Below are 25,017 nucleotides of genomic sequence, written 5' to 3'. Positions count from 1 at the left end.
TGGGCTTTGGGAGTTTTGTCTTGTTTTGTGGGCTTCGGGAGTTTTGTCTTGTTTTGTGGGCTTCTTTAAAAGCTATTGTTTGAGTGCTTTACTCTTTCTTCTATTCCCTCACTTCCTTAAGATTGCTAAGCTTTCAAATAAAATATAGGCAGAATTAGAAAGCAAATCTATTTTTTCTATTTTTAAATTGATATTTCTTTATATTTATTTATTTCAGTGCTTTTTGTTATTTATTCTGAGGGAGGCAGGTAACAAGAGGCTGAAGGACTGCATTTGCTGATCTTTCAAGCCCCCCTTTTCCTTGAGTGCTTGTCAAAACTGATGCAATCTCTATTTTCTCCTACCAGCTGAGATACAAAGCTGAACATGTAAAACAAAGAGGTCATTATGTTGGTGTTCCGACGATGAGAGATGATCCCAAACTGGTTTGGTTTGAGCATGCAGGCCAGATTCAGAACGACAGACTATACAAAGAGGACTATCATAAAACAAAGGCCAAGATCAATATACCTGCTGATACGGTGTCGGTGTTGGCCGCCAAGCATGGGCAGGAGCTTGTCAGTGATATTGATTACCGTAATTACTTGCACCAATGGATATGTCATCCTGACCAAAATGATGTGATCCAGGCAAGGAAGGCCTATGACCTACAGAGTGATGTAAGTGACTTTGTTTCTTAATTATCTAGAAATGTTTGGTATACTTTGAGAATTATAAGCAGCATTCTGGAAGCACCAAGCTTTGAGACTTCAAGCCATAAATATTAAGTTTGTTCCCAGAAGGGAGTTAAGGTTGGATATGATGTAGAGAAAGACCAGGAGCAGTGATTGGCTGACAGCTTTGCCTACTAGTATATCTGAATAACTTTCAAAGTCATTTTTTTAAATTTTTGTTTGCATCATCTTTGCCATCAGCAACATCTTACATCTTCCTGGAAAATTATCAGTTGATTTAAAATAATAATTGGCTTGGGGTGAGAATGGAGAGTGAGTTGGGATTTTAACAATATTGGATGATAGTGTAGTCAAGGACCTGGGAATGCCCTGTTCTTGCTTTGCCAGGCATTTTACTCCTGCAGGCATTTATGAAGGACTTGCTTGTGAGGAATCAAAGCAAAAGGGAAACAAAGTACTGATGAGCCACATGGGGGCCCAGAATCCCTCACACAGAGCTTTGGTAAAGGTAGGGTAGAGAGTACATGACATAGGCCATCTTGCAGTGAAGCCTGAGTCAAGACCTGCAGCTGCCACCAGCAGTCTGCAAGCCACAGAAACACAGTGCATCACCGTGATACTCAGGTGCCCCCAGGAGCTAACCCTACCTGGTCTTCTCATAACCAAAGTGGAAAAACAGGAAATCAAAGACCGCCTGCAGCACAGGTGCTGAGCTTGAGCATCCCACCTCACTCTTGCTGCAGAAGAACAATTGTTGCGGACCTTAACCAGATGAGCAACTCCACTGCAGTTGGTGAGGGGTGGCCTGAGAGAACCCAGGCCCTAGGTGGGGGAGGGGAAAGCTAGGCTTGGCCTGAGGGATGTATCCCCCTGCTCTTTAATACATGACCATTTAGTCATGTCACTTTCTTCATATAGTCTAAATGTCCCACATATTTCTAAGTAATTAAATATAAGTCCGTCTAAAATTTTACCCTCCTTAGTAAAACCTTTTCTTAGGCTCACTGCTGAAAACAATAGCTCCCTGCCCCTAACTCCCACAGCACTTGAGTGTTCTTGCTCTTATACTCTCCCCTTGTAAATGACTTCTCTTTACACTAGACTCCTTTATACTTAGCCCTCAAAGCACCTAGCACAGTACCTCACTCATAATAACAAGCTCAAGAAATATTTCTCAGGCGAACAGTTGAAATCATGACTGAATCAATGAAGCAACAGTCGCCAGAGAGAAATCCTTAAAAAGCTCCTGAATAAGTTGCTTCTGATCTACTGTGTGTAGTCCTGTGTGAGTCACTTATACCTGCATTGTATCTCTCTTCCTGCTCTCAGAATGTCTACAAAGCTGACCTGGAGTGGCTCCGTGGCATCGGCTGGATACCCCTGGATTCTGTGGACTACGTGAGGGTTACGAAGAACCAGGAAATGCTGAATCAGGTACACAAAGCCTGTTCTCACCTCATGCCTGGCCCCCTTGCCTGCCGTGTGGGGGCAGGGACCCAATGGAAGGAGACCAGTCTTAATCATCTCTGTTTCCTTGCAGATAAAATATAAGAAAGATGCTCTTGACAACTATCCTAACTTTTCAAGTGTGGTGGATCCTCCAGAGATTGTTTTGGCTAAGATGAACTCAATCAATCAAAGTGATGTAAGTTTGCTTTATGTATAATGATGTGCATGGACTGGGGAGTTAGGTGTCTGTCATTGACTGCATTTGCTTACCTCCAGATAACTGCTTGTAAGAAAATGGACAATGGGGTGGGAAACTATGAGATCATCGTTCGTGGGAATGTCTTAAAAGTCACTAGTAGGAGATATACTGTACTCACTTACAGAAAATATCTATATTCTTGTCCAAATTATCCTATTAGATAAAATGAACTTAAATTCAACCCGTTCGTTTAAATCTCTAAATGTAGACTATTATCTTGCTAGGTAGAAACTATAAAACTTTATACATTTATATTAACCAAAGGTTTTGTTTGGTTTTGTCTTGTTTTCTCTCCTTAGGTAAAATATAAAGAAACATTTAATAAAAGAATAAAGGGCAAGTATACATTTTCTCCAGATACGCCATATATCACCCACTCCAAAGACATGGGAAAACTCTATAGTACTGTAAGTTTTATTTTATGTAATTTACAGCTCCGTTCTTAATTTTAAGCTCTTGTCAGTATTCATGTCCTTGGCTGATTTTGTGAATAACTGAACTTATAAGATTATTTTTATTGTATTTAGTCTTATTTATTAGAAATAACTTGTCTTTATTAGAAATAGCACTTATTCAGCTGGTATTTTTTTGAGCTCCTGTGATGTGCCAGGCACTGCAGGAAGTACTAAGGGGCTGAAGCTCAATAAGACAAGCCCATCAGGAGCTCATGCAAATGAGAGGGACAGACATACAAGTAAATAGATAATAACGTATCAGGTGCTGTAGCAGCTCTAGGCGCACATAGGACTAAGCACCTGCCAAAGGGAAAAGAGAAGAAAGACTGGTTCTTCTTTAGCAGTCATGTTTAACATCTCCAGCCAACAAATGGAAGATTTGCCCTCCAAATTTTAATTCATCTAAGTCAAAGGATGATATGTGTGTGTGTGTAGTGTGTATGTGCGTGTGCCCAATGGGAAGCAATCTTTGGTGATTCTCTCCCTATGTGAAAATTTATTTTCACTTTTATTAGAACTGTAAACATAGTTAAACTCGGTTATAAAATGCCTCACTGTCTGTAGATTTAATTTGCAGTAAACCAAAAAACTCAGCCCTATTCGTAGGTAGACAAAATAATGGCTCTAAGTAAAGATGTAAGCTTTGCCTTTCAACGTAAATATTTTACCGTGGTTTTACCATTTTCTTTTTAGCAATATCTGAAGGAAGTTGACCACAAACTTTTATTGACACACATTTCTTTGTTCCAGATACTGTATAAAGGGGCATGGGAAGGAACCAAGGCCTACGGCTATACCTTGGATGAACGCTACATTCCCATTGTTGGAGCTAAGCATGCCGACTACGTGAACAGTGAGGTCAGTAGTACTTTCTCTTCTCATGGGTTTAAGAGTCTTCATTGGGGAGCTGGTTAGAAAATCCCAGTGATTCTCAATGTTGTACCTACTTCACAGCTTAAATACAAAGAGACCTATGAGAAGCTGAAGGGCCACTACCTGGCTGGAAAAGAAATCAGTGAGTTCCCTGGTGTGGTTCACAGTCTGGATTTCCAAAAGATGAGGAGTGTGGTAAGCAAAGCTCACTTTCATGGAGGATCTGTACTGTTAGTCTGCCTGTTTGTAACATGTTCTTTAGTTGAGAGGGGCATGGAGTCCTTCTTGAGATTTATCCCCACCCCTGCCAGTTAGCCTTGTGTTCCTTTGTTAGCTATGGGCTTCCTCCCTTTCCCTCCCTCCTCCACTAACCCACAGTGAAGTATCTATGTATGGAAAAAGGAGAATGCAACAAGGTAACTATTTACCCCCTGTGTTATGAAAGGATAGGAAATTGAAAAAGAAGAAATATATTAAAGTATGAGATCATCGTTCTTAGGCTTTGTTTATTCTAAAGGTACTGATGTATACTAGAAATAAGACTCGAAGAGAGATCAGTCTGAATAATTAACACTTGAATCCCTTTCTTCTTTTTGTCTTCAAAAAAATACGATTCTTTAGTTGAACTACAGAAGAGATTATGAGGATACCAAAGCAAATGTTCACATCCCCATTGATATGATGAATCACGTGCTGGCTAAACACTGCCAATACATCCTCAGTGACTTGGAATACCAACACTTCTTCCATCAGTGGACGTCTCTCCCGGAAGAACCCAACGTTATACGGGCCCGAAATGCGCAGGAGATCTTGAGTGATGTATGATGTCCTTTCTGCAGCTTGACTTACAGACTTCACTCAACCGTGCCTTGGCCCTCCATGCTCCATTTGTCCCTGTATTCATAAATGTTGTTCCTTTTTAAAACACAGTGATATGAGTAACCCCTTTTTGGTGTATGAATCCCCTCTGGGCCATGTGACACCACCTATTTTCATACCGGACTAAACTTAGCCATTCCTCTCCTCCTAAGCTTCTTTAGGTCAGGGCATTAAAGACCTCCAGCTGTTGAGAGGCCCACCCTATGACCGCAAAGCACTGAGCACAGCCAACGGCTGATAGGAAATTATCCAAATGCCCGATTATAAATTCAGTTAGTGCCTGTCACCTTTCATCATTTCTTCCTTCTTGCAGAATGTGTATAAGGATGACTTGAATTGGCTGAAAGGCATTGGATGCTACGTTTGGGATACACCTCAGATCCTCCATGCCAAGAAAGCATATGACCTCCAGAGTCAGGTGAGATCTTCCTAGAAGGACTGGCTCACTGTGGATCAGTGGAATCCATGGTGCTGTCCGTGGGGTGACAGCCAGGCCAGCCCTGGCTTTAACAGTACAGGATCCAGGGCAACCGAAGGCCCCCTGCCCAATAAAACCTCTCCTGGTGACCTGCTGTGGTGTTGGACCTTCTCAGTTTTAGTCTCTCCTGCGGTTTAAGCATTTGATGTTTATAACAGAAAGTTTCCTGAGAGGTGTTTTCATAGTGAACCACTCTCAAGCATCTATGCTGAAGTTGGTAAGGTTAACTTGCCGAGTGTAAAATGCAAATGCATGCTTTGACCTTGGGTAGATAAGTTCTGAAGTAAAAAATAGATATTTGGAAAGTTTCCAGCATACGGCTGGGCTCTGACAGGGCAGGTTAACAGAATATTGAGCCTGAGGGACTGCAGTCAGGGATGGGGCATGTGCACAGAGAAGACATGGAGAATGGAGAAGCAGACCTGACAAAGAGCCAGACCCCACTGTTGGTTGAGACAAACTATTCATTTTGACAACCATACAAAGTCAGCAGGAATATAGAATGATAGCCTCTCTGTTAGTAGTAAAGCAGAAACCCAGAAATAAAGGCTCATCTAAGTTGGCATAAACTGCTCTGACGGCAGACCTGTATTTTCCCATTTCCGGTGTCTTGTTTTTCTTTACAGCTACAATACACAGCAGGAGGTAAAGAAAACCTACAAAATTATAACCTGGTCACAGACACCCCACTTTACGTGACTGCTCTTCAAAGCGGCATTAATGCCAGTGAGGTACGTCTTCCTTGTACTTCTCTTCCAGGACGAGCCGTTATTGTCTTTATGTATTTTCGAACAGCAGAAAAGGATAACCCATCTTTTGTGTGTGTAGGTGAAATATAAAGAAAATTATCATCAGATTAAGGACAAATATACGACAGTTCTAGAAACAGTGGATTACGACAGAACCAAGAACCTGAAGAATCTTTATAGCAGCGTGAGTTCTTTTTCTCATCTTTGTCTTTATTCTCCTTTAGAGACAATAAAGGAATAGTTGGGATAGGCACCTTACCCCAAAGGTTTTTCCAGTTTTTTCAGGGACCTTCAGATTCTTGCTTTATCCCATCAGTAGTCCTAGTTACAATTCAGTGAGCCCCAAGTGGAATATTGCACCATCTCATGCAGTTGACACAAACTCAGGAGCTGCTTCCTTATTGCAGGCAGGTACGGTTGAAACTACGCTACATTGACCCTGAGCTTGTCCTTCCCTGGCTTCTCCAGGGGCCAGTGGCTTACAGCCTACAAAGACACTCTTTTTTTTCCTTTCCTCCTCTGAATTGGTTAATTCAACAAACATTTTTTTGAACTTCATTTTGAAATCATTTTAGATTTACAGAAAAGTTGCAAAAATTGTACAGGGAATTCTAGCATACTGTTCTCTGTAATACAATGATCAAAACTAAGAAAAGCCCCTATAGCTTGTTGTTGTTGTTGTTAAGGTTTTACTTAGGGGCGCCTGTGTGGCTCAGTCGGTTAAGCATCTGCCTTCGGCTCAGGTCATGATCCCAGGGTCCTGGGATCGAGCCCCGTATCGGGCTCCCTGCTCAGCGGGGAGCCTGCTTCTCCCTCTCCCTCTGCCTGTCGCTCCCCCTGCTTGTGCATGTTCTCTCTCTGTGTGTGTGTGTGTCAAATAAAATATTTTTAAAAAGGTTTTATTTATTTGAGAGAGAGAGAGCATGTGTGGGAGGAGGAGGGGCAGAGGAAGAGGGAGAAGCAGAGCTCCTGCTGAGCAGGAAGCCCCACTCAAGGCTCCCTGCACGCATAGTATTAGGCTTTTAATAAATGCAAAGAGTCATGTATTCACCATCACAATGAAGATGCAGAAAACCTCTCTATCACCTCAAAATTGTCCTCTTGCTTCCCTTTTCTCCCTGGACATCCACAGAGGTATTTTCTGCACCAGTTAAAAACAACAACAACAAAAAAAACAACTTTTAAAAACCTTTTCCAGGATGTCATGTAAATGGAATTATGAAGTATGTAGCCATCAGGTCTGGCTTCTTTCTCTTAGCAAAGTGCATGTATGTACTACACACGTTGCCGTATAAACCAGTAGTTTATTGTTTTTATTGTAGGGTGGTATTCCACTGCATGAATGTACCACAATTGGTTTATCCATTCACAGTCGAAGGAGATGAGTTGTTTCTAGTTTTTAACAATTATGAATAGAGCTGCTATATACATTTGAGTATAGGTTTTTGTGTATATGCAAGTTTTCGTTTCTCTTGAGTAAATAAATACCTAGGAGAGGAGATATTTTTTGAGCTCCCACTAGCTACAAAAAAGTAGGAAAGGATAAATAGATTTTAAGTTAGTGGTTTTCATCCTCCAGGAATTCCTAGACCTATGGGGAATGAACACAGCATCAAAAACTTTGCTCTAACTTACATACAGTAAACGTCACTCTTTGTGGTGTATGGTACTATATGGCTTTACAAATGCATGGTCATGTAGTCAGCACAGTAGTCAAAATAGAGCGAAGTTCTTTATCACCCCATGATAACTGCCAAACTGTGATAAGTACTATGGTAGAGAACAAAATAATAGACTGTGAAATTATGGTCATGGCATTAAACCTGTTATTCACTGAGGGGTACTTGGATCCTACCGAGTATGAAGATCAGGGGTTATTAAGGAGTGTCTGAAAAAGGCAGATACAGGAAAGATCCCCTCCTCAAGAGCCAACCAGAATGCATTTTTCCATATTCACAAGATGGTTTTTAACCCCTACAGAACCTGTACAAGGAGGCTTGGGATAGAGTGAAAGCCACCAGCTACATCCTGCCTACCAGCACCATGTCCCTGACACATGCCAAGAACCAGAAGCATCTGGCCAGCAATGTAAGTCAAGTGCAAACGTGATAGCCTCCCACCCACATTCTGCCTTCCCCAGGTCTCTGCTCCTAGAATTTTTCTGGCTGATTCACATGTTATATATATTATATGTTTATGTATATTGTAAAAGAAAATCTTAAATTACATGAGCTATTTAGATACAGTATTAAGTCTTATGAACTTTAACCCTTCATGCCTAAAATGTTCTTAAGTAAAGCCTTTTATTGTAAAATTCCTTATAACCTTCATTTCAGTCCTAATAAGCCAGTTCCTTTCAGAAAGATAACCTCTTTTAGAGACTTTTACCTCTTAATTGTGAACATTTTACATAGCATTTTAGATCAGTATTACTCAAATCTTTTTTTTTTTTTGCCCATGACCCACAGTGAGAAATTTATTTTATGTTGCAAGTCCACATACACACACACACACACACACACACACACACACACACACACAGCTGAGTGTATTATGTGAGTTCCTTCTAACAATGTTTTACAGAAGACTACGTACTGCTACGCTAAAGGCAATATAGCCTGATCATTTCAATTCTGTTCCATTCATTTAAACGCTAGTGATCCAGTAAATTGATTTCACTACCCTCTAATGGGTCTAATGATACATAGTTAGGAAAAAAGTTTGTTAGACAATATATGGAGTTAATTTCATTTTTACCTGGAGGAAAAACTAATATATGTGATTTTGCCCAGACCTAAGCCTGTTTGGAGGACTGCAGACAGACTAGCCCAAAGGAGCAAACTTCATTTGGGAAGAGAAGTTTTGTATATAGAATTTAGAAAGCTCAGCAGAGGTTTTTGTAGAGTGTAATTCTCAGGCTAACCCTGTGGTCCTTGCACTACACCTGTTCCTCTGTGCACAGAGGAGGAAACAAGCCCCCAGAAGTGCTGACCCCAAGTTGGTTGGATCTCAGAGCTGGGCCCTTCCCATTAAGTCTTGTAGTCTTTAACACTAGAGATCCGTTGCTCTCCAAAACTTATTCTTCCTTTGTACTTTCTCTCTGTAGATCAAATATCGAGAAGAATATGAAAAGTTCAAAGCTCTTTATACTTTACCAAGAAGCGTTGAGGATGATCCAAATACTGCACGGTGCCTCAGAGTCGGCAAGTTTAACATCGATGTAAGTAATCCCAAAGGCCTTACTTCAGATCAAGGCTCAGTGGTATAGCCACCTGTCATAAATCAGAACATTTTCTAGTACTGCACGAGGCACTGACAGTGCATATGTGAAGAAGCAAAGTGTTATTTCAGCCATGCTGCTTACCCCACCCCCATGAATCTGTAGAAAGTGTCAGAAAATCCCAGATCCCACCCGATGGCTGTACAGGCATTCCCCTGACTTCTCTGGTGCGTAAGAAAGGCGTTTATTGCCATGATACCTTGCACAATTCCCTGTATAACTGGCATGTTATTTTATCTTCATAGCGCCTCTACAAATCAGTGTATGAAAAGAACAAGATGAAAATCCACATCGTGCCTGACATGGTAGAGATGGTTACCGCTAAGGATTCTCAGAAGAAAGTCAGTGAGATTGATTACCGCCTCCACTTCCATGAGTGGATTTGCCACCCTGACTTGCAAGTCAACAGCCACGTCCGGAAAGTCACGGATCAGATCAGCGACGTAAGCCCACTGCTCATGAAGGTCCCCCTCCCTGGCCCCGCACAGTCATCCTGAATGGAAGCAGACTCACCTGTGTCTTCATCTCAGCCTTCTTCCAGTATCGCTTTCCTCTGCTCCCATGGGTCCGTCCCTGGAAGCAGGGCTCTGTGGGCCGCTGTTTTCATGGCACCCTCAGCCTGATTGCATGATGCCTTTTGATGTTCATTCCATGAAGTCATCCTGGGTCCAGAAGGTGTCCATGTCTTTGGTGTTTAAGTTACTGTCATTTTTTTTTTTCTGATTCCATCTATCTGCTGCAATCCTTTAGATTATATACAAGGATGACCTCAACTGGCTAAAAGGCATTGGTTGCTACATCTGGGACACTCCTGAAATTCTTCATGCCAAACATGCTTATGATCTACGGAATGATGTGAGTTTGCCTGGTATTTTAGTTTAGTTTTTTTTTTTTTTTTAAGTATATTTCCTTTTCTACATAGTCTAAGTCAAAGGGAGAGTTATGGACATTGTCACAGACCAGCTATGTCTTAAGTGGTGTTGAGGATGGCTGAGCTAGAGAAAGATGCTAAGGAGCAGAGAACAATCCTTTCTCAGTAATGCATGTAGTTTTCCTGTTAAGCAATGCAGTCAAGCTGTCCCGTTGTCCTCTTGTGGAGAAGGGACCCGTGGCTCCTCTCTCTACATTTGGACTATTTCAGATATATTGAGCACATAATTCTCATATTAAGAAAATCTGCTAATTGGGACGCCTGGGTGGCTCAGTCGGTTAAGTGTCTGCCAGGTCATGAATCTAGGGTCCTGGGATCGAGTCCTATGTCAGGCTCCTTGCTCATCTGGGAGCCTGATTTTCCCTCTGCCTGTCACTCCCCCTGCTTGTGCTCTCTCTCCCTCTCTCTCTCTCTCTCTCTCTCTCTCTCTCGCTGACAAATAAGTAAAATCTTAAAAAAAAAAAAAAACTTTTTTAAAAACTTAAAAAAAATCTCCTAATTTGTGAGGTGCTTGTGATGTTATAGACAGGATCTATTTATAAAGAGAGTTTGCCAAGCAAATTAACACTGTAATCAAGATTTCAGTAAAAAAGCTTAAATGTTCCTAGCCTGCTAGAAGGCTCTGGAAGCTCCATACGACTATAAGCATTAATTATGCAGATTATCATAAAATTCAAATGCCTCGCTGTCGATTGAATAAGTGCTAATGAAAATAAATGTCATGAGTTAAAAGCAACCAAACCCACTGTGAAAGCAGCAATTTCTCATACAGTGAACCGTCTAACACAGGCTTATTTTATTCCTCTCGGCAGATCAAGTACAAATCTCATGCACAGAAGACAAGGAATGACTACAAGTTGGTCACTGATACCCCAGTCTATGTGCAGGCTGTCAAAAGTGGGAAACAGCTAAGTGATGTAAGTAATGCGGACAGTAATAAAGTAATGTGGACAGTAATGTGGACAGCAATAAAGACGGGGCCGCCGCTCAAGCAGAAGTGGCCTTTTCTAACTGTGAGACCAGAGTCAGCACCTTAGAAAGTGCTTAACGATTCTGCTCTTGTTTCCTAACAACCTGGTGCGTTCAGTCAGTTCCCAGGGTGGAGGTGTCAGCGATCTCACTCTATGAAATACTCCGTGTTTAGAGCTTTTTGCTTTGAAGTTGTGTTTTGTATCCTTGTGTCAAGAGCAACCGTTCTGTCTCGCTGTGGAAGCCTTCTAATAAATTAGAGCTAACTGTGCTAGAAGCAGGGGCGGGCAGGCTCTGAAAGGAGAGATGTGGGTGGAGTCCGGCCTCTACCGCACACCCTCCACGAGACTTGGGCAGAGCCCCGTCCGGCCGCACCTCGGCGTGCTTCTGCGTGCGCCCGTCCGTCCTACCCACCGTCAGGTCTGACGCGGAGCGGGCAGAACCCGTGCAAAGCTGCTCTTTTTTTTTTTTTTCCCCCCTAACCCCACAGGTTAATAAGTAAACAGTAAATCCTACAGGTGAGTTAGGGTGTTAAAACCTATTGTGAGTTCTCTGGGCAAAGGGAAGCAGGCTACTTTTTTTTTTTTTAAAGAGAGGCTTGGGTTTCCATTTACTTTGCTTCTTTCCAACAATGCTGCTGCAATCGAAACCAACCGACTCCTCTCTGCACGCAGGCTGTTTACCACCATGACTACGTCCACAGTGTCAGAGGCAAAGTGGCTCCAACGAGGACAACTGTGGACCTGGAGCGGGCCCTTCATGCCTACAAGCTCCAGAGTGAGGTGAGCAGTGCGAATCCAACACAGTGCCCAGCAGAACTCCAAGAGGCAGCCTACAAGGGCCAGGCCATCGGCTTCTGGGGAGAGCACCTTGGCCTGCGCATTATCTCAGCCTGACCTTGTCAATTGTAAATGCTATTCCGTTCACATGAGTTAAAAAAACAAAGAACCCAAACCGTACATAGTCTGTCTTCTCTCTTGCCTCGCAGGATCATTATACCAAGCAAGCAATGGGCATTTTTAGAGCAGTGTTTACACGATACAATGAAGGAAACCACCCTACTGCATTCTGCCTCAAAAAACTTAAAAACCAAGATGACAAAGACAAGGCATATAATCACAAAAGACTACTGATAATAAGAGAGAGAGCTAGAAATTACTGTTGGAATTCAGAAGAGAATGAAACTGGATTCCACTCACATATTTCATATTCCTATTCTGTGTTACCCGGTCATTCTACTTTGGTCTCAACCTTTAATGTTAGTCTCCGGTATTGAATGTTAAAAATAATTTGGTTTTAATTTGGTTTTTAATATTTCAAATACTATTCCTACTCCTGGAACTCCCCCAAAAGACAGACTATTTAAAGATTTTATTTGACAGAGGGAGACACAGAGAGGGAACACAAGCAGGGGGAGTGGGAGAGGGAGAAGCAGGCTTCCCACGGAGCAGGGAGCCCGATGCGGGGCTCGATCCCAAGACCCTGGGACCATGACCTGAGTTGAAGGCAGACGGCCAACTGACTGAGCCACCCAGGTGCCCCTAGACAGACTATTTAAGGTCACAGTCAGAAACTCCTTTCCCCCCTTGTGCCAGGGATAGGAGTATCCTGACCTCCTCCCAGCGTGACATCAAGACACTGTGTTTATGGGGAGGATGGGATTCCAGAGATGTGCCTTATAATTATGACTCTCTTAGGGATTGGTGATGACATGAATATCATCAGAGGGTGGACCCTCATCATGCAGAAGTGGCCCTGACTACCTGTTTTCTCTATTTTTCCCATTTTCTTGCTAGATACCATGCAGCTAATTGGGCATATGTTAAAAACATAGAAGAATTATTTCCTATGAGCCCCTTCACTCATCGCTCTTTTTCAAAAACAATAGGTTAAGAGTAATCTAATTCATTGCCTGACTCTTAGAACTTACTTAATTTCTTCCTGAAATCAGTTTAGTGAACATAAGAACATGAAGTATCTAATTGAAAACCTAACGTGAGCTGCATGTGACTGGTTTAGCTTAGATCAGTTATTTGCCGTAGATGTGATTTACCCACTGTTCCTCATTCTGGCAGGGCCTGTACCGAGGAGCTGGCCGGCGCTCTCTGCCTACTGGATATAGGCTTCCAGGAGACACCCCTCACTTCAAACATGCCAAAGACACCCGATACATGAGCAGTTATGTGAGTGGTCTCCTCCTAAGATGGGGTCTGAAGTTGGGGGGGGCACTAATATTCATTAATAGCCTCTCTGATGCCCTAGGCACGCCCTGAAGGTTCAATGTGATATAATGATGGGACTACAGAAGGGGAAGCAGTGTTTCCTGGGTGTGCTGTGGGTTTGCAATTTGGCAGCGCCCGTGTAGCCCAGTGGGTTAGCATAGGACTTCTGTGGGCTTGCATCTGCATGAACCTTGGCTCACGGTTCCTGGCTGTCATGGTGCCTCTACTTCTGTTGGCGTTAGCGCTGATGCATCCTGAACTATTCCAAGCCATGTACCAGAAATGGAGCTTCATACACGCACTGCTGATGTGTGGCCATAGTATTCTCTTTAAGATACAACATCACTGTGTATTCCTTTGGAAAAGAAAGGACTTCTTGCCTAACTGCTGGCCAGGCAGGGGCCAAGACCAGGGGCCCAAAAATATGGTTTCCAAAGCAGAGAGTTGCAGATTTAATCGTCTCACGTGTCATTTTTTTAAATCCGTCTATAAAGCCATTCATCAGTCTCAAAAGTAGTCTCTCGTTTCTTCTTTGCATTTCCTAATTTCCTAGCTCTACTGAGACTAAAAATATAGGTTTTTTCTTGTATTTTTTCATACCTGCCTACAAACAGATTTATCTAGACAACACTGAATTTTTTCCTTTCTGGACCTGGCTTTATTAGCCAAGAAAATAATTTTCAAGGTTCAGATTATTATTGAAATTTTGTCAGTGACTTTTCCTTATACTTAATCCTGGAGAGTGATTTTCAAATGAAAGCAACAGCTCCTTTCTATTTGAGAAATGTAAAGCTACTCTCTGCTTATCCATCAGTGAACTTATTCTGATTTGGTTTTCCAGTTCAAATACAAAGAAGTTTATGAGCACATCAAGGCAAATGGATACACACTTGGCCCCAAAGACGTTCCATTTGTCCATGTCCGGAGGGTCAACGATGTTACCAGTGAGGTACTGTGAATGTTGATTCTGTGGGGGGAATATTGAGTTTCAAAAGACCATGGCTTTGAAATAAGTCAATCAGATAAAGATAATATGATCATATGTGGAATTTAAGAAGCAAAACAGAGGATCATAGGGGAAGAGAGGAAAAAATGAAACAAGACAAAATCATACAGGGAGACAAACCATAAGAGACTCTTAATCATAGGAAACAAACAGGTTGCTGGAGGGGAGGGGGGTTGGCGGATGGGGTAACTGGGTGATGGGCATTAGGGAGGGCACATGATTTAATGAACACTGGGTATTATATAAGACTGATGAATCACTGAACTCTACCTCTGAAACCAATGATAACATTATATGTTAATTAGTTGAATTTAAATAAAAAAAAATAAAAAAAAGACCATGGCTTTGTTTGAAATGCATTAAGAGTCTACTGTATCTTAGTTATAAATTTATGCATCAGCAAGGAGTAAGAGGGTCCTTTTAGTTACCATTTTGATACTTGTATCGATTGGCAACGTTTTTCTATATTTGGTAATGCCATTGTAGAGACCTAATTCATAAATTATAATGAAATTAATTCCCTTTTTGACATTTGTATTTAAAAAATCTTTAATAAATTTGCATTTTAGTCTGACTCATGACCCTAGTTTTCTATATAAATGATTGGTTTGTATATCTGATCCGATCCAATCATCTGATAGAATGTGGAAGTCTTTGTGCTCAAAATTCTTCACCTAAATAAAATAAGTACCATTTTCTCTTTTTTCCTAATCTCAGCCACTTTCTTTAACCTTAATTGCCCCTCTTATGGCTCTTTATGTGGAATATTTGATTGTTGATTAGTCAACAGACGCCCTCTTCTTTCTGCACTAAATACCTGGAATGGTTTTTCTTCCAATGTAGAGATTGTATCGGCAACTGTACCACAAACTGAAAGACAAGATTCACACAACTCCTGACACACCTGAAATCCGCCAAGTCAAGAAGACACAAGAGGCTGTCAGTGAGGTGGGTATTTTCTTAGGAGAGAGGGCAGGCTGTGGAACCCAGGGAGGAATGTCAACCATTTGGTCTCTGATGTGTGTGTTTCTGGGCATTTTTTTAGTTGATCTACAAATCAGACTTCTTCAAGATGCAAGGCCACATGATCTCAATGCCATACACACCCCAAGTGATCCATTGCCGCCACGTGGGAGACATCACCAGTGACGTAAGCATCTCATAGGGGTCTTTCTGAAGGGCTCTTACCAAGAGGCTGTCTGCATTTAAGCCAGCCAGGGTCTTTGAACAGTCTTCTGTGCTGAGTACTTCTAAACTGAGTATATAACTTGGAGGGGAAATTGTGTGGAAGCAGGACCCCACATTTCTCCAACTATGGATATAGTAGTAAGAGGACCACTTGGGAATATAAGATTTGCTGGCCACCATTCTGCATTCAACACTGAATCATTAGCAGCTCCGCACTCTACACGACCTCTGTCCTGGGTCCTGTTCATTATCCTACTCCTGCTCATCCCCACTCCCAGCCCCTTTAACAACTTCTTCCTGCCATTTTTTTTTTCTCCTTAAATGTTTCTTTATCCTAAAAGACCATTCCATTCAATCTAAGCTTTTCTCCCATCAATATAATAATAACAAATAGCAGTGTTCTCCTCAGGTCCAGATTGGAGATTAAATTTTAAAACCTCTGATTCATTTGGACGCAAGCAAACTAAGAATAGAGGGTGGGTGTGTGCAACCAAAAAGAAAAGTATTTCAGTATCAAAGTGTCGCTGCTCTTATTTGTTCCTGGTTTATATTTACTCATGGCCAGCTATATTTCTGTTTCTGCCACACAGATTAAATACAAAGCGGACTTGCAGGTCCTCAGGGGACTGGGCTGCTTCCTGTATGACACTCCCGACATGGTCCGCTCCCGGCACCTGCGCACACTCTGGGTGAGTGCACACCTTCACGACATGTAGCTACCCCCGCACAGCTGCCATACATCCCGTCACCAGCCGCAAGGTGCTGGACAGAAAGAATCTTTGCCTGCAGCTACTTTTAAGGGGAAATTTACCACTAACCAACTTGAACCAGTTGTGACCCACTTAAGCTGATCCATGCCTCTGTGAAAGGTGATGAACTCAGTGAAATGACGGTCATCTGTGTTGGGATGGGAAGACATCCAGGGTACATGAAAGGCCTGCTCAAGTCTCAAATGCCAGCACGTGAAAGACAGTGTGTGACCATGGCATGCAATTGCTTAAATGATCAATTAACTTCTATTTCCATTGTGTTTTTAAGTCTAACTACCTGTACACTGATAAAGCAAGGAAGATGCGCGACAAGTACAAAGTGGTGCTTGACACTCCAGAATACAGAAAAGTGCAGGAACTGAAGACACATCTGAGCGAGGTAAGGATGCTGAACCTGTCACTATAAAGTGATTTGTTCCTCCGGTGACTACATTGAGCAAAAAATCCCCTCTGCCTTTAATTACGGAGTGGCTTCCATATCTAAGCAAGTCAGTTTACCTCATTTTGCCTCAGTTTACTTATTTTGTTCCCTTTTGATAAGATGAGGATATTGATACTTGACTACGAAACCGAATTTACTTCAAAACTCCCTCTATCAGAAACCCTAATCATGGCAGTGCCATTGGAAAAGTCTTTAATGGCTCCCTGCTCTGCTGCCCACTCAACAAAACCTAGACTACGTTGTTTTATTTTCAGTTGGCTCTGAGGCTTTTGATTTATCACAGCTAATTGTGCATAGATCTCATGCTCTCACCTACACTCTCGGTTCCTTTCGAGGGGTGGACCCCATCTTGTTTAAATGTGTATCCCGTAGTGCCTTGGCTGTAATAAATGGCCATGTTTGCCAGTGACTCAATGTGCTTTGTACAGGTAAGGGCATTCCACAAACGTAAATGGTCTTTCTTATTATAGGTGAGTTGGCCATTCTCATTCAACTTCCATTTTGTCTTATGGCCTCATCAGGCTTCACCGAGCTAAACCACACATTGGCTGTCAGGCCACTTCATTGACTCCCCATTTTCAGTGGTTCTGATGGCTGCTAATTAAGAATCACTTATGCTCTTAGACTTAGAGATGTCCTGGCAAACCAAATGTTGCCCTCACTGGGGGATGTGCAGCTTCCTAAACTCCTAGTGAGCTAGAGGCAGAGGATGATTAATTCTTTAGCTTTTACAAATGCTACATTGAGCCCCTTTGCTTTGCTGAAAGCTTACATATATTGCTTCAGCCGACACTAGCCCTTAGCCAGGAATGCTCATGTTCTTTTGTCTCAGCAAAGTTGTGCTTCTCCACACTGGCTGTGTATCAGAATCACCTGGGAAATATTTCTAGACTACCCATGAGTGGACTCCGGCCTCCCCAGCCTCCCACCAGACTTTCTGATTCTCTGTGTCTGGGCATCTGCATGCTTTTAGCTGCTCCATGATAATTCTAACGTGCAGCCTGTGTTGGAAACCACTGCTTTAAGTATCACATCTGTCCTCCAGCTGCCACATAATAAAACATCGAATGGCAACTTAACATGCTTATTGGTATCTCTAAAATACCTTTATTTCTCTTGGCTGTTTGGATTCAGAATTATCTAAAACTTTAATTTCTCCTTTTCCCAATTCCTATTGGGATTCTGTGTGTCTTATGCATCAACATTGAGGAAGAAGAATAGCTGCTCTCCAGTAATTCATTTTCTCCCACACTTGCCTCACTGGTAGAATGATGTGAGCTTGATAAAATATTGATCCACTTCTATTTTTTTGAAAGATTTTGAGGAAGATTGGTATTAATTCTTTGAATGTTTGGTAGAATTCACCAGTGAAGTCTTCTGACCTTTTATTTGTTGGGAGGTTTTTAATTACTGATTCAATCTCCTTGCTAGTAATTGGTCTGTTCAGATTTTCTATTTCATCATGATTCAGGGTTGGCATGTTGTATGCTTCCAGGAATTTATCTGTTTCTTCCACATTGTCCAATTTGTTTAGCACATAATTGTTTATAGTAGTCTCCTTGATACTTTGTATTTCTGTGGTGTCAGTTTTAACATCTCTTTTATTCCTGATTTTGAATTCTCTTTTTTTCTTGGTGAGTCTAGCTAAAGGTTTGTCAATTTTGTTTATCTTTTCAAAGGACCAGCTCTTTCATCGACCTTTTATATTTTTAGTTTGTATTTTACTTATTTCTTCCCTGATATTTTTTTCCTTCTTTCCACTAACTTTGGGCTTCATTTGTTCTTCTTTTTCAAGTTCCTTGAGGTGTAAAGTTAGGTGGTTTATTTGAGACTTTTCTTGTTTCTTGAGGTAGGCATTGTTATGAACTTTCCCCTTAGAACTGTATCCCATAAGTTTTAGTATGTTACATTGCCATTTGTCTCAAGATTTTTTTTATTTCTCTTTTGATTTCTTCTTTGACCCATTGTTCAGTATCCACATATTTGTGAATTTCCCAATTTTCTTCATGTAATTAATTTCTAGTTTCATCCCATTGTGGTTTGAAAATATGCATAATATGATTTCAATCCTCTTAAATTTACTGAGGTTTGTTTTATGGCCTAACATGCCATCTATCTTGGAAAATGTTCTATGCACTTGAAAAGAATATGTATTCTGTTGCTTTTGGATGGATGTTCTGTAAATATCTGGTCTACTCTATCGTTTAAGGCCAATGTTTCCATATTGATTTTCTGTCTGGATAATCTATACATTGATGTAAGTGGGGTATTAAAGCCCCCGACTATTGTTGTATTGCTATTCTCTGTTTAGGTCTGCTTATATTTGCTTAATATATCTACATGCTCTTATGTTGGGTGCATAGTTACAAATATGGTATCTTTTTGTTAGATTGGCCTCTTTATCATTATGTAATGCCCATCTTTGTCTCTTATTAGTCTTTAAAGTCTGTTTTGTCTCCTATAAATATAGCTACTCCACCTTTCTTTCGGTTTCCATTTGCATGGAATATCTTTTTTTATCCTTTCACTTTCAGTCCCTGTGTGTCCTTATATATAACGTGAGTCTCTTGTAAGCAGTATATAGATAGGTCTTGTTTTTTTATTTTATTTTTTTTAAGATTTATTCACCTATTTTAGAGAGAGAGAGCAAGCATGAGTGGGAGGGGCAGAGGGAGAAGGAGAAGCTCAAGCAGACTCCATGCCAAGCACAAAGCCTGACAGGGCTTGATACCACCACCCAAGGATCATGACCTGAGCTGAAACCAAGAGTCAGACATTTAACCAACTGTGCCACCCAGGTGCCCAGTAGGTTTGTTTTTTTAATCCATTCAGCCACTCTGTGTCTTTTGATTGGAGAATTTAGTCCATTTACATTTAGATTAATTATTAATACGTATGTGTTTATTGCCATTTTATTAATTGTTTTCTGGCTGTTATTATAGTCCCTCTCTTCCTTTCTTTTGCTCTCTTCCTTTGTGGTTTGATGATTTCTTTTAGTGGTATGCTTATATTTCTTTCTTTTCATCTTTTGTGTATTTCCTGTCAGTTTTTGCTTTATGGTTACCATGAAACAACTTGTAACAACTTGTATTTGTAACAGTCTGTTTTAAGTTGATAACAACTTAAGTTTGATCCCATTGTAAAGCTCAACATTACTCCCCCTGCCATGTTTTATGTTTTTAATGTCACATTTTACACGTTTTTTGTCTTGTGTATCCCTTACCTAATTGTAATCATAGTTATTTTTACTTCTTTTGTCTTTTAACCTTCATACTGGTGATTAATTCACTACCTTTACCGTATATTTACCTTTCCAGTGAGATTTATTTTTCATATGTATTATTATCACTAATTAGCACCCTTTCTTTTTAGCTTAAAAAAATCTCTTTAACATCTCTTGTAAGGCTGCTTTAATGATGATGAACTCCTTTAGCTTTTGCTTGTCTAGAAAACTCTATCTCTCCTTCACTTCTGAATGATAATTTGCCAAGTAGAGTATTCTTGGTCAGAAGTTTTTTCTTGGGGCGCCTGGGTGGCTCAGTCGTTGAGCGTCTGCCTTCGGCTCAGGTCGTGATCCCGGGGTCTGGCATCGAGCCCCGCATCGGGCTCTCTGTTCGGCGGGGAGCCTGCTTCTCCCTCTCCTACTCTGCCTTCTTGTGTTCCCTCTCTCACTGTCTCTCTCTGTCAAATAAATAAATAAAATCTTTAAAAAGAAAAAAGTTTTTTCTTTCAGCACTTGGAATATATTTTGCCACTCCCTCTAGTCTGCAGTTGAAAAATCTGCTGATACTCTTATGGGGGGGAGGGGGGAGCGGTATTCCAATGTATGTAACAAGTTGTTTTTCTCTTGCTGCTTTTAATAGTTTCTTCTTTAACTTTTGACATTTTAATTATTATGTGTCTTGGTGTGGGTTTCTCTGGGTTCCTCTAATTTGGAACTTTCTGGGCTTCCTGGATCTGGGTGTCTGTTTTCTTCCCCAACTTAGGGAAATTAATATTTCAGCCATTATTCTTTCAAATAAGATTCCTGTCCCTTTCTCTCTTTTCCTTCTGGAAGCACTGTGATACAAATGTTAGTCTATCTGATGCTGTCCCACAAGTCCCTAAGGCTATTTTCACTTCTTTTTCATTCTTTTCTCTTTTGCTGCTCTGGTTAGGTGAGCTCCACTGCCTTGTCTTCAAGTTGACTGATCCTTTCTTCTGCTTTAGCTAGTCTGCTATTGAACCGCTCGAATGTATTTCTCAGTTCAGTTAGTATTATTCAGTGACTTCCATTTGATACTTTCTTATATTTTCCATCTTTTTGTTGACATTCTCACTGTGTTCATTCTTCTTTGCAGTTTGGTGAGCATCTTTATGACTGTTAACTTAAACTCTTTATCAAGTAAACGAACTCCATTTTATTAAGGTTTTTTTCTGAGTTTTATCTTGTTCTTTCATTTGGAACATATTCCTGTGTTTCTTCATTTTGCTCGACTCTCTGTGTTAATTTCTATACAATAAGTGAAACAACCACCCTTCCCAGTCTTGAAGGAATGGCCTCATGTAGGACGTGAAACTTGTTGTTGAACCCTGTCTCATCTCTTGGTTGTCTCTCAAACGTTTACGCTTCTGCAAGTAGCCCATTCTATTTTTATTAGTGCTCAGTAGTTGAGGATGTGCCAAGACCATGCAGTGTCCCAAAGGGGAGGATCTCAGCACCTAGATATAGGCTGACTGGAAGCCAAACCCTCAGGCATCAGCTTTTAAATGTATGCAAATACCTACAATCCTAAGGAACTGCAAGCATAAACCCTGCTGGCCACCAGAGCCAGGCAATCTGGAGGTGTCCCCTGGCTGGTAGTCATAGAAATCAGGCCTCCAGACCAGTGTATAAGTTCTTTTCTGGGTGAAACCAGCGAGCTGGAGCAAGGCAAAGGTAGAGCACCAAACATAGCATCTACAACCTTTGTTCCTTGTTAGCAGCTCTATAGGCCACTAAATATGTGTCATACCTAAAGCCTATCCCTCACGCCAAAGATCCAGGACAAGCGAAGAGGCCTCCTTCGTAGAAAGACTGGGAGTATGCTCCAGTCTGCTGTCTGTGCAGTGCCCTTGGGGTGGTAGCTTACCAAGAACTGTCTTTCCAATTTCCATAGTCCTGGGGACCCAGAAATACAAGCCCCCCCCAGGCTACCAGTGCCAGGCAATCAAGGGGTATCCCCAAGTTGGCAGCTGCAAAAATCAGGGACCACATGTGTAAAAAGCTTCCCCCCAGGAGATATTAGCACTCCAAAGCATAGCAGAGGGTAAGAATGAAGATAGTAGATGCCCTCTAAGTTCTCTGAAAAGGATTTTGGTCGGCCCCAAGATGCATCTTTAATTAGAAGCCTACCCCTCAAGCTGCAGTCATGATGATGAGCTAACGAGCCTCCTTTCCAGAAAGACTAAGCTCCTGGGTCTGTTGTCTCTTGCCGTGCCCTGGGGGTGGTAGCTATTTAAGAACTCTTTCTTCATTGGTTACAGTCCTGTGGGACCCACAAGTGTAAGCCCTATCAGCCACCAGAGCTAGATGATGTAGAGGTGTCTCCTGGCTGCAGTTGCAAAAATCAGACTCCCAGACAAGGCTGTGAGCTCCTTTCTGGGTGACCTTTGTTATAACAGTCACACGGCACCAGGAACACAAGCTCCCCTGACCTTCAGAGCCAAGTGACCAAGAGGCGTCCTGGAGGTGGCAGCCACAAATATCAGAATGGATGAACTCTTACCATTTGTGACAACTTGAATGGACCTCAAGGGCATTATGCTAAATGAAATAAGTCAGAGAAAGATAAATATCATATGACCTTTCTTATATGTGGAATCTAAAATACATATATATGGTGGTTGCCATAGATGGGAAGTAGTGGGTGGGAGAAATTTAGCTTAAATAAATTGAATTTTAAAAAATACTGATCGAAATTACTCTTCTGGATTCAGAAGGTCTTTGGTAGAACCTCTAAATCTGTTTTAATAAGGACTTTGGGGATTTTTCGGATCAGGAAAGTTTGGAAAACACTGTTTTAGTAAAAAGTTTGATGGCAAAAGGAAAGTAGAGTTCTTGACTTTTGAATTGTCTTTGAGTTGTGTAGATTCTTGACTTTTATACCTCATAGGACTAGCAAGCGGGGTGTTGTCCCAGGAAGCATAAACAGGGAGGTGTGGGGGGGATGGGCTAGATGGGTGATAGGTAGTGAAGAGGGCACTTGATGTGATGAGTGCTGGGTGTTTTACGTAAGTGATGAATCACTGGCTTCTACTCCAGAAACCTATATTGCACTCCATGTCAACTAAGATTTAAATTTAAAAAAAAATGAAGAAGCATCAACAATGCATACCTAAGTATGGGGGAAATATAATACAAAGAAAATTATAGAAATGTCATGGGAGAGTTGGGTTTTAGTCCCAGATTTGCTTCCAGTTTGCTGTGTGACCTTGTATAATTCACATGTTCAAAACCCCAATTTCCTGAGCTAGAGAATTGGAGTAGATGATTCAGGGTCCTTTTAACTGTAAGATTCTATGAGTTTGTTGACTTGCTTTATTTGAAATTTAGCCTGGAAGAAATAGTAAATTTTTATTTAGTTTCTCTCTTTTCTTTCAGAAGTGATACAAAAAACAACCCCAAGTAGATGAGCTACATTTTGTTTCAACTTGTGCTTGTATATAATTTGTAGTTAAAGAAATAGAAATGCTTACAGTTGTGACAGTTGCTTACATATGTATATACATATTATTTCGTATATTTTATCTGTTCAGCTGGTATTTATATCTATGATTAGAATTTATTTGCTATCCCTTTGTACTTCCTAGTTTGCTTCATTATATTAAGCTCCCTCAACATTTATCAGAGGACTACTGCTTTTCAGATCTTTTATCCAAATACAAGATGATAAAAGAATGATAGAGCTGAGCCCCTGCATTCCATGGGCCCATAATCTGTGAGGAGAAACAAACATCAATATGATGAATGATATCCTATAGGAATAAACAAGACAGTGTGGTCTCTATGAACTTTCCAGGCAGATAAGAGGAGGAAGAACATTCTAAGCAGAAAGGGCAGTATATGAAAATGGCCATGATGAGTTCTTAAAATTGGAAATAGTTTCAAATATTACAAAAGGAGTGTGGGAGAATGTTGGGAAATGAGACTAGAAACATAGGATAAAAGCCAGCTCATGAAGATTCTGGGGTGCTGTCTTAATATTAGACTTGATGAAAAGTCATTGAAGAATTACTTTGAGCATTAAGATATGATTAGATCTGAGCTTTAAGAAAATCTCCTTCTCAGACTTGTGAAAGATGAAAGAGCCATGCGGAGTGGTCCAATGGAGGACCTAGGAAGGTGTTTTAGGAGCCTCTTGAGGATGTGTAGAGAAGAAATTCTACAAGAGGTCGAACTAGGGCAGCGTCTCTGAGAAAGAAGAAGGTGGATCAGACTTAGACTATTGAAGTCCTCAATCTCAAATAGATGATTGAGTCCTACAAACAGATGAGGTTACCCAAGGAGAATGTATAAGGTGAAAGAAGCCAACCCTGACTCCAGCCAGTGGCAGCCTTTGGGGAAGGGCAGAACCATAGAAGGAAGCTGAGGAGTGCCTAGAAAGATAAGCCACTTAGGGGAGAGTGCCAGAATGGGAGGCAGAGAAGAATGTTTTCAGGAATGAAAATGCTAAGCGGTTTCAGTTGTTACAGAGAACCATTCTTGTATTTGGCAGTTGTAAAGTTTTTGGTAGTCTTCATGAGAGTGACTTCATTGGTGTGGTTGGGTGGAAGCCCAACTGTTGCCTTGAGAAATTAATCAAAAGAGAGAAAAAGAAGAAATACATAGACTGCTTGGCTGTGAAAGGTAGAAACAAGGTCATTGGTAGAGATTGGAAAAGGCTTAGTGAAGGAAGGGACTAGAATTTGTTTGCAGATGAAGGGAGAAGGCTAGAGAAATGGGAAGGCTGAAGATGTAGAGGGCGAGGGTAGAGTTGCTGGCACAAGCCCCTGGAAAGGGACAGGTGAGAATAGGACCGAGAACGCAGTAGGAGGCTGGAATCTTGGGCAGACTACAGAATGTCTCTTATTTTGTTACAAGGGAAAAGGAAAAAGAGAGCTAGGGAGGTAAATAAATTATTGGTTTATTGGGTGGAAACGGAGCCTATTGCAGCGGGACAGGCCCTGGTTTCTTTATGAAGTAAGCACTAAAGGCATCTCTCAGCAGAGAACATAATGTGTCGATGAAGCAGAAATAATGGTAATGACTGTTTTATGTCCAGCTGGTTTACAGAGCTGCAGGCAAAAAGCAGAAGTCAATCTTCACCTCAGTTCCTGATACTCCTGATCTTTTAAGAGCCAAGCGAGGGCAGAAGCTTCAGAGTCAGGTGAGA

The 25,017-nt window shown here is 41.3% G+C and overlaps 1 protein-coding gene across 1 annotated transcript in view; it reads left to right on the top strand.

Moving 5' to 3' along the window:
* Window positions 1-25,017, top strand: part of NEB (nebulin) — a 201,702-nt gene that overhangs the window by 138,919 nt on the left and 37,766 nt on the right. The window contains exons 105-127 of the mRNA XM_078070777.1: window positions 348-659; window positions 2,004-2,108; window positions 2,215-2,319; window positions 2,682-2,789; window positions 3,588-3,695; window positions 3,792-3,905; window positions 4,332-4,529; window positions 4,903-5,007; window positions 5,694-5,798; window positions 5,896-6,000; window positions 7,797-7,904; window positions 8,923-9,036; window positions 9,342-9,539; window positions 9,847-9,951; window positions 10,840-10,944; window positions 11,671-11,778; window positions 13,072-13,179; window positions 14,060-14,167; window positions 15,068-15,172; window positions 15,270-15,374; window positions 16,003-16,101; window positions 16,451-16,561; window positions 24,907-25,011. Of these exons, the coding sequence (XP_077926903.1) occupies window positions 348-659; window positions 2,004-2,108; window positions 2,215-2,319; window positions 2,682-2,789; window positions 3,588-3,695; window positions 3,792-3,905; window positions 4,332-4,529; window positions 4,903-5,007; window positions 5,694-5,798; window positions 5,896-6,000; window positions 7,797-7,904; window positions 8,923-9,036; window positions 9,342-9,539; window positions 9,847-9,951; window positions 10,840-10,944; window positions 11,671-11,778; window positions 13,072-13,179; window positions 14,060-14,167; window positions 15,068-15,172; window positions 15,270-15,374; window positions 16,003-16,101; window positions 16,451-16,561; window positions 24,907-25,011 (2,844 nt within the window). The remainder of the gene's footprint in view (window positions 1-347; window positions 660-2,003; window positions 2,109-2,214; window positions 2,320-2,681; window positions 2,790-3,587; window positions 3,696-3,791; window positions 3,906-4,331; window positions 4,530-4,902; window positions 5,008-5,693; window positions 5,799-5,895; window positions 6,001-7,796; window positions 7,905-8,922; window positions 9,037-9,341; window positions 9,540-9,846; window positions 9,952-10,839; window positions 10,945-11,670; window positions 11,779-13,071; window positions 13,180-14,059; window positions 14,168-15,067; window positions 15,173-15,269; window positions 15,375-16,002; window positions 16,102-16,450; window positions 16,562-24,906; window positions 25,012-25,017) is intronic.

Source organism: Halichoerus grypus, chromosome 4 (genome assembly GCF_964656455.1).
Source record: "Halichoerus grypus chromosome 4, mHalGry1.hap1.1, whole genome shotgun sequence".
NCBI lineage: Eukaryota > Metazoa > Chordata > Mammalia > Carnivora > Phocidae > Halichoerus > Halichoerus grypus.
Note: the sequence above shows the minus strand (reverse complement) of the source record. Positions and strands in the feature narration are given on the sequence as shown.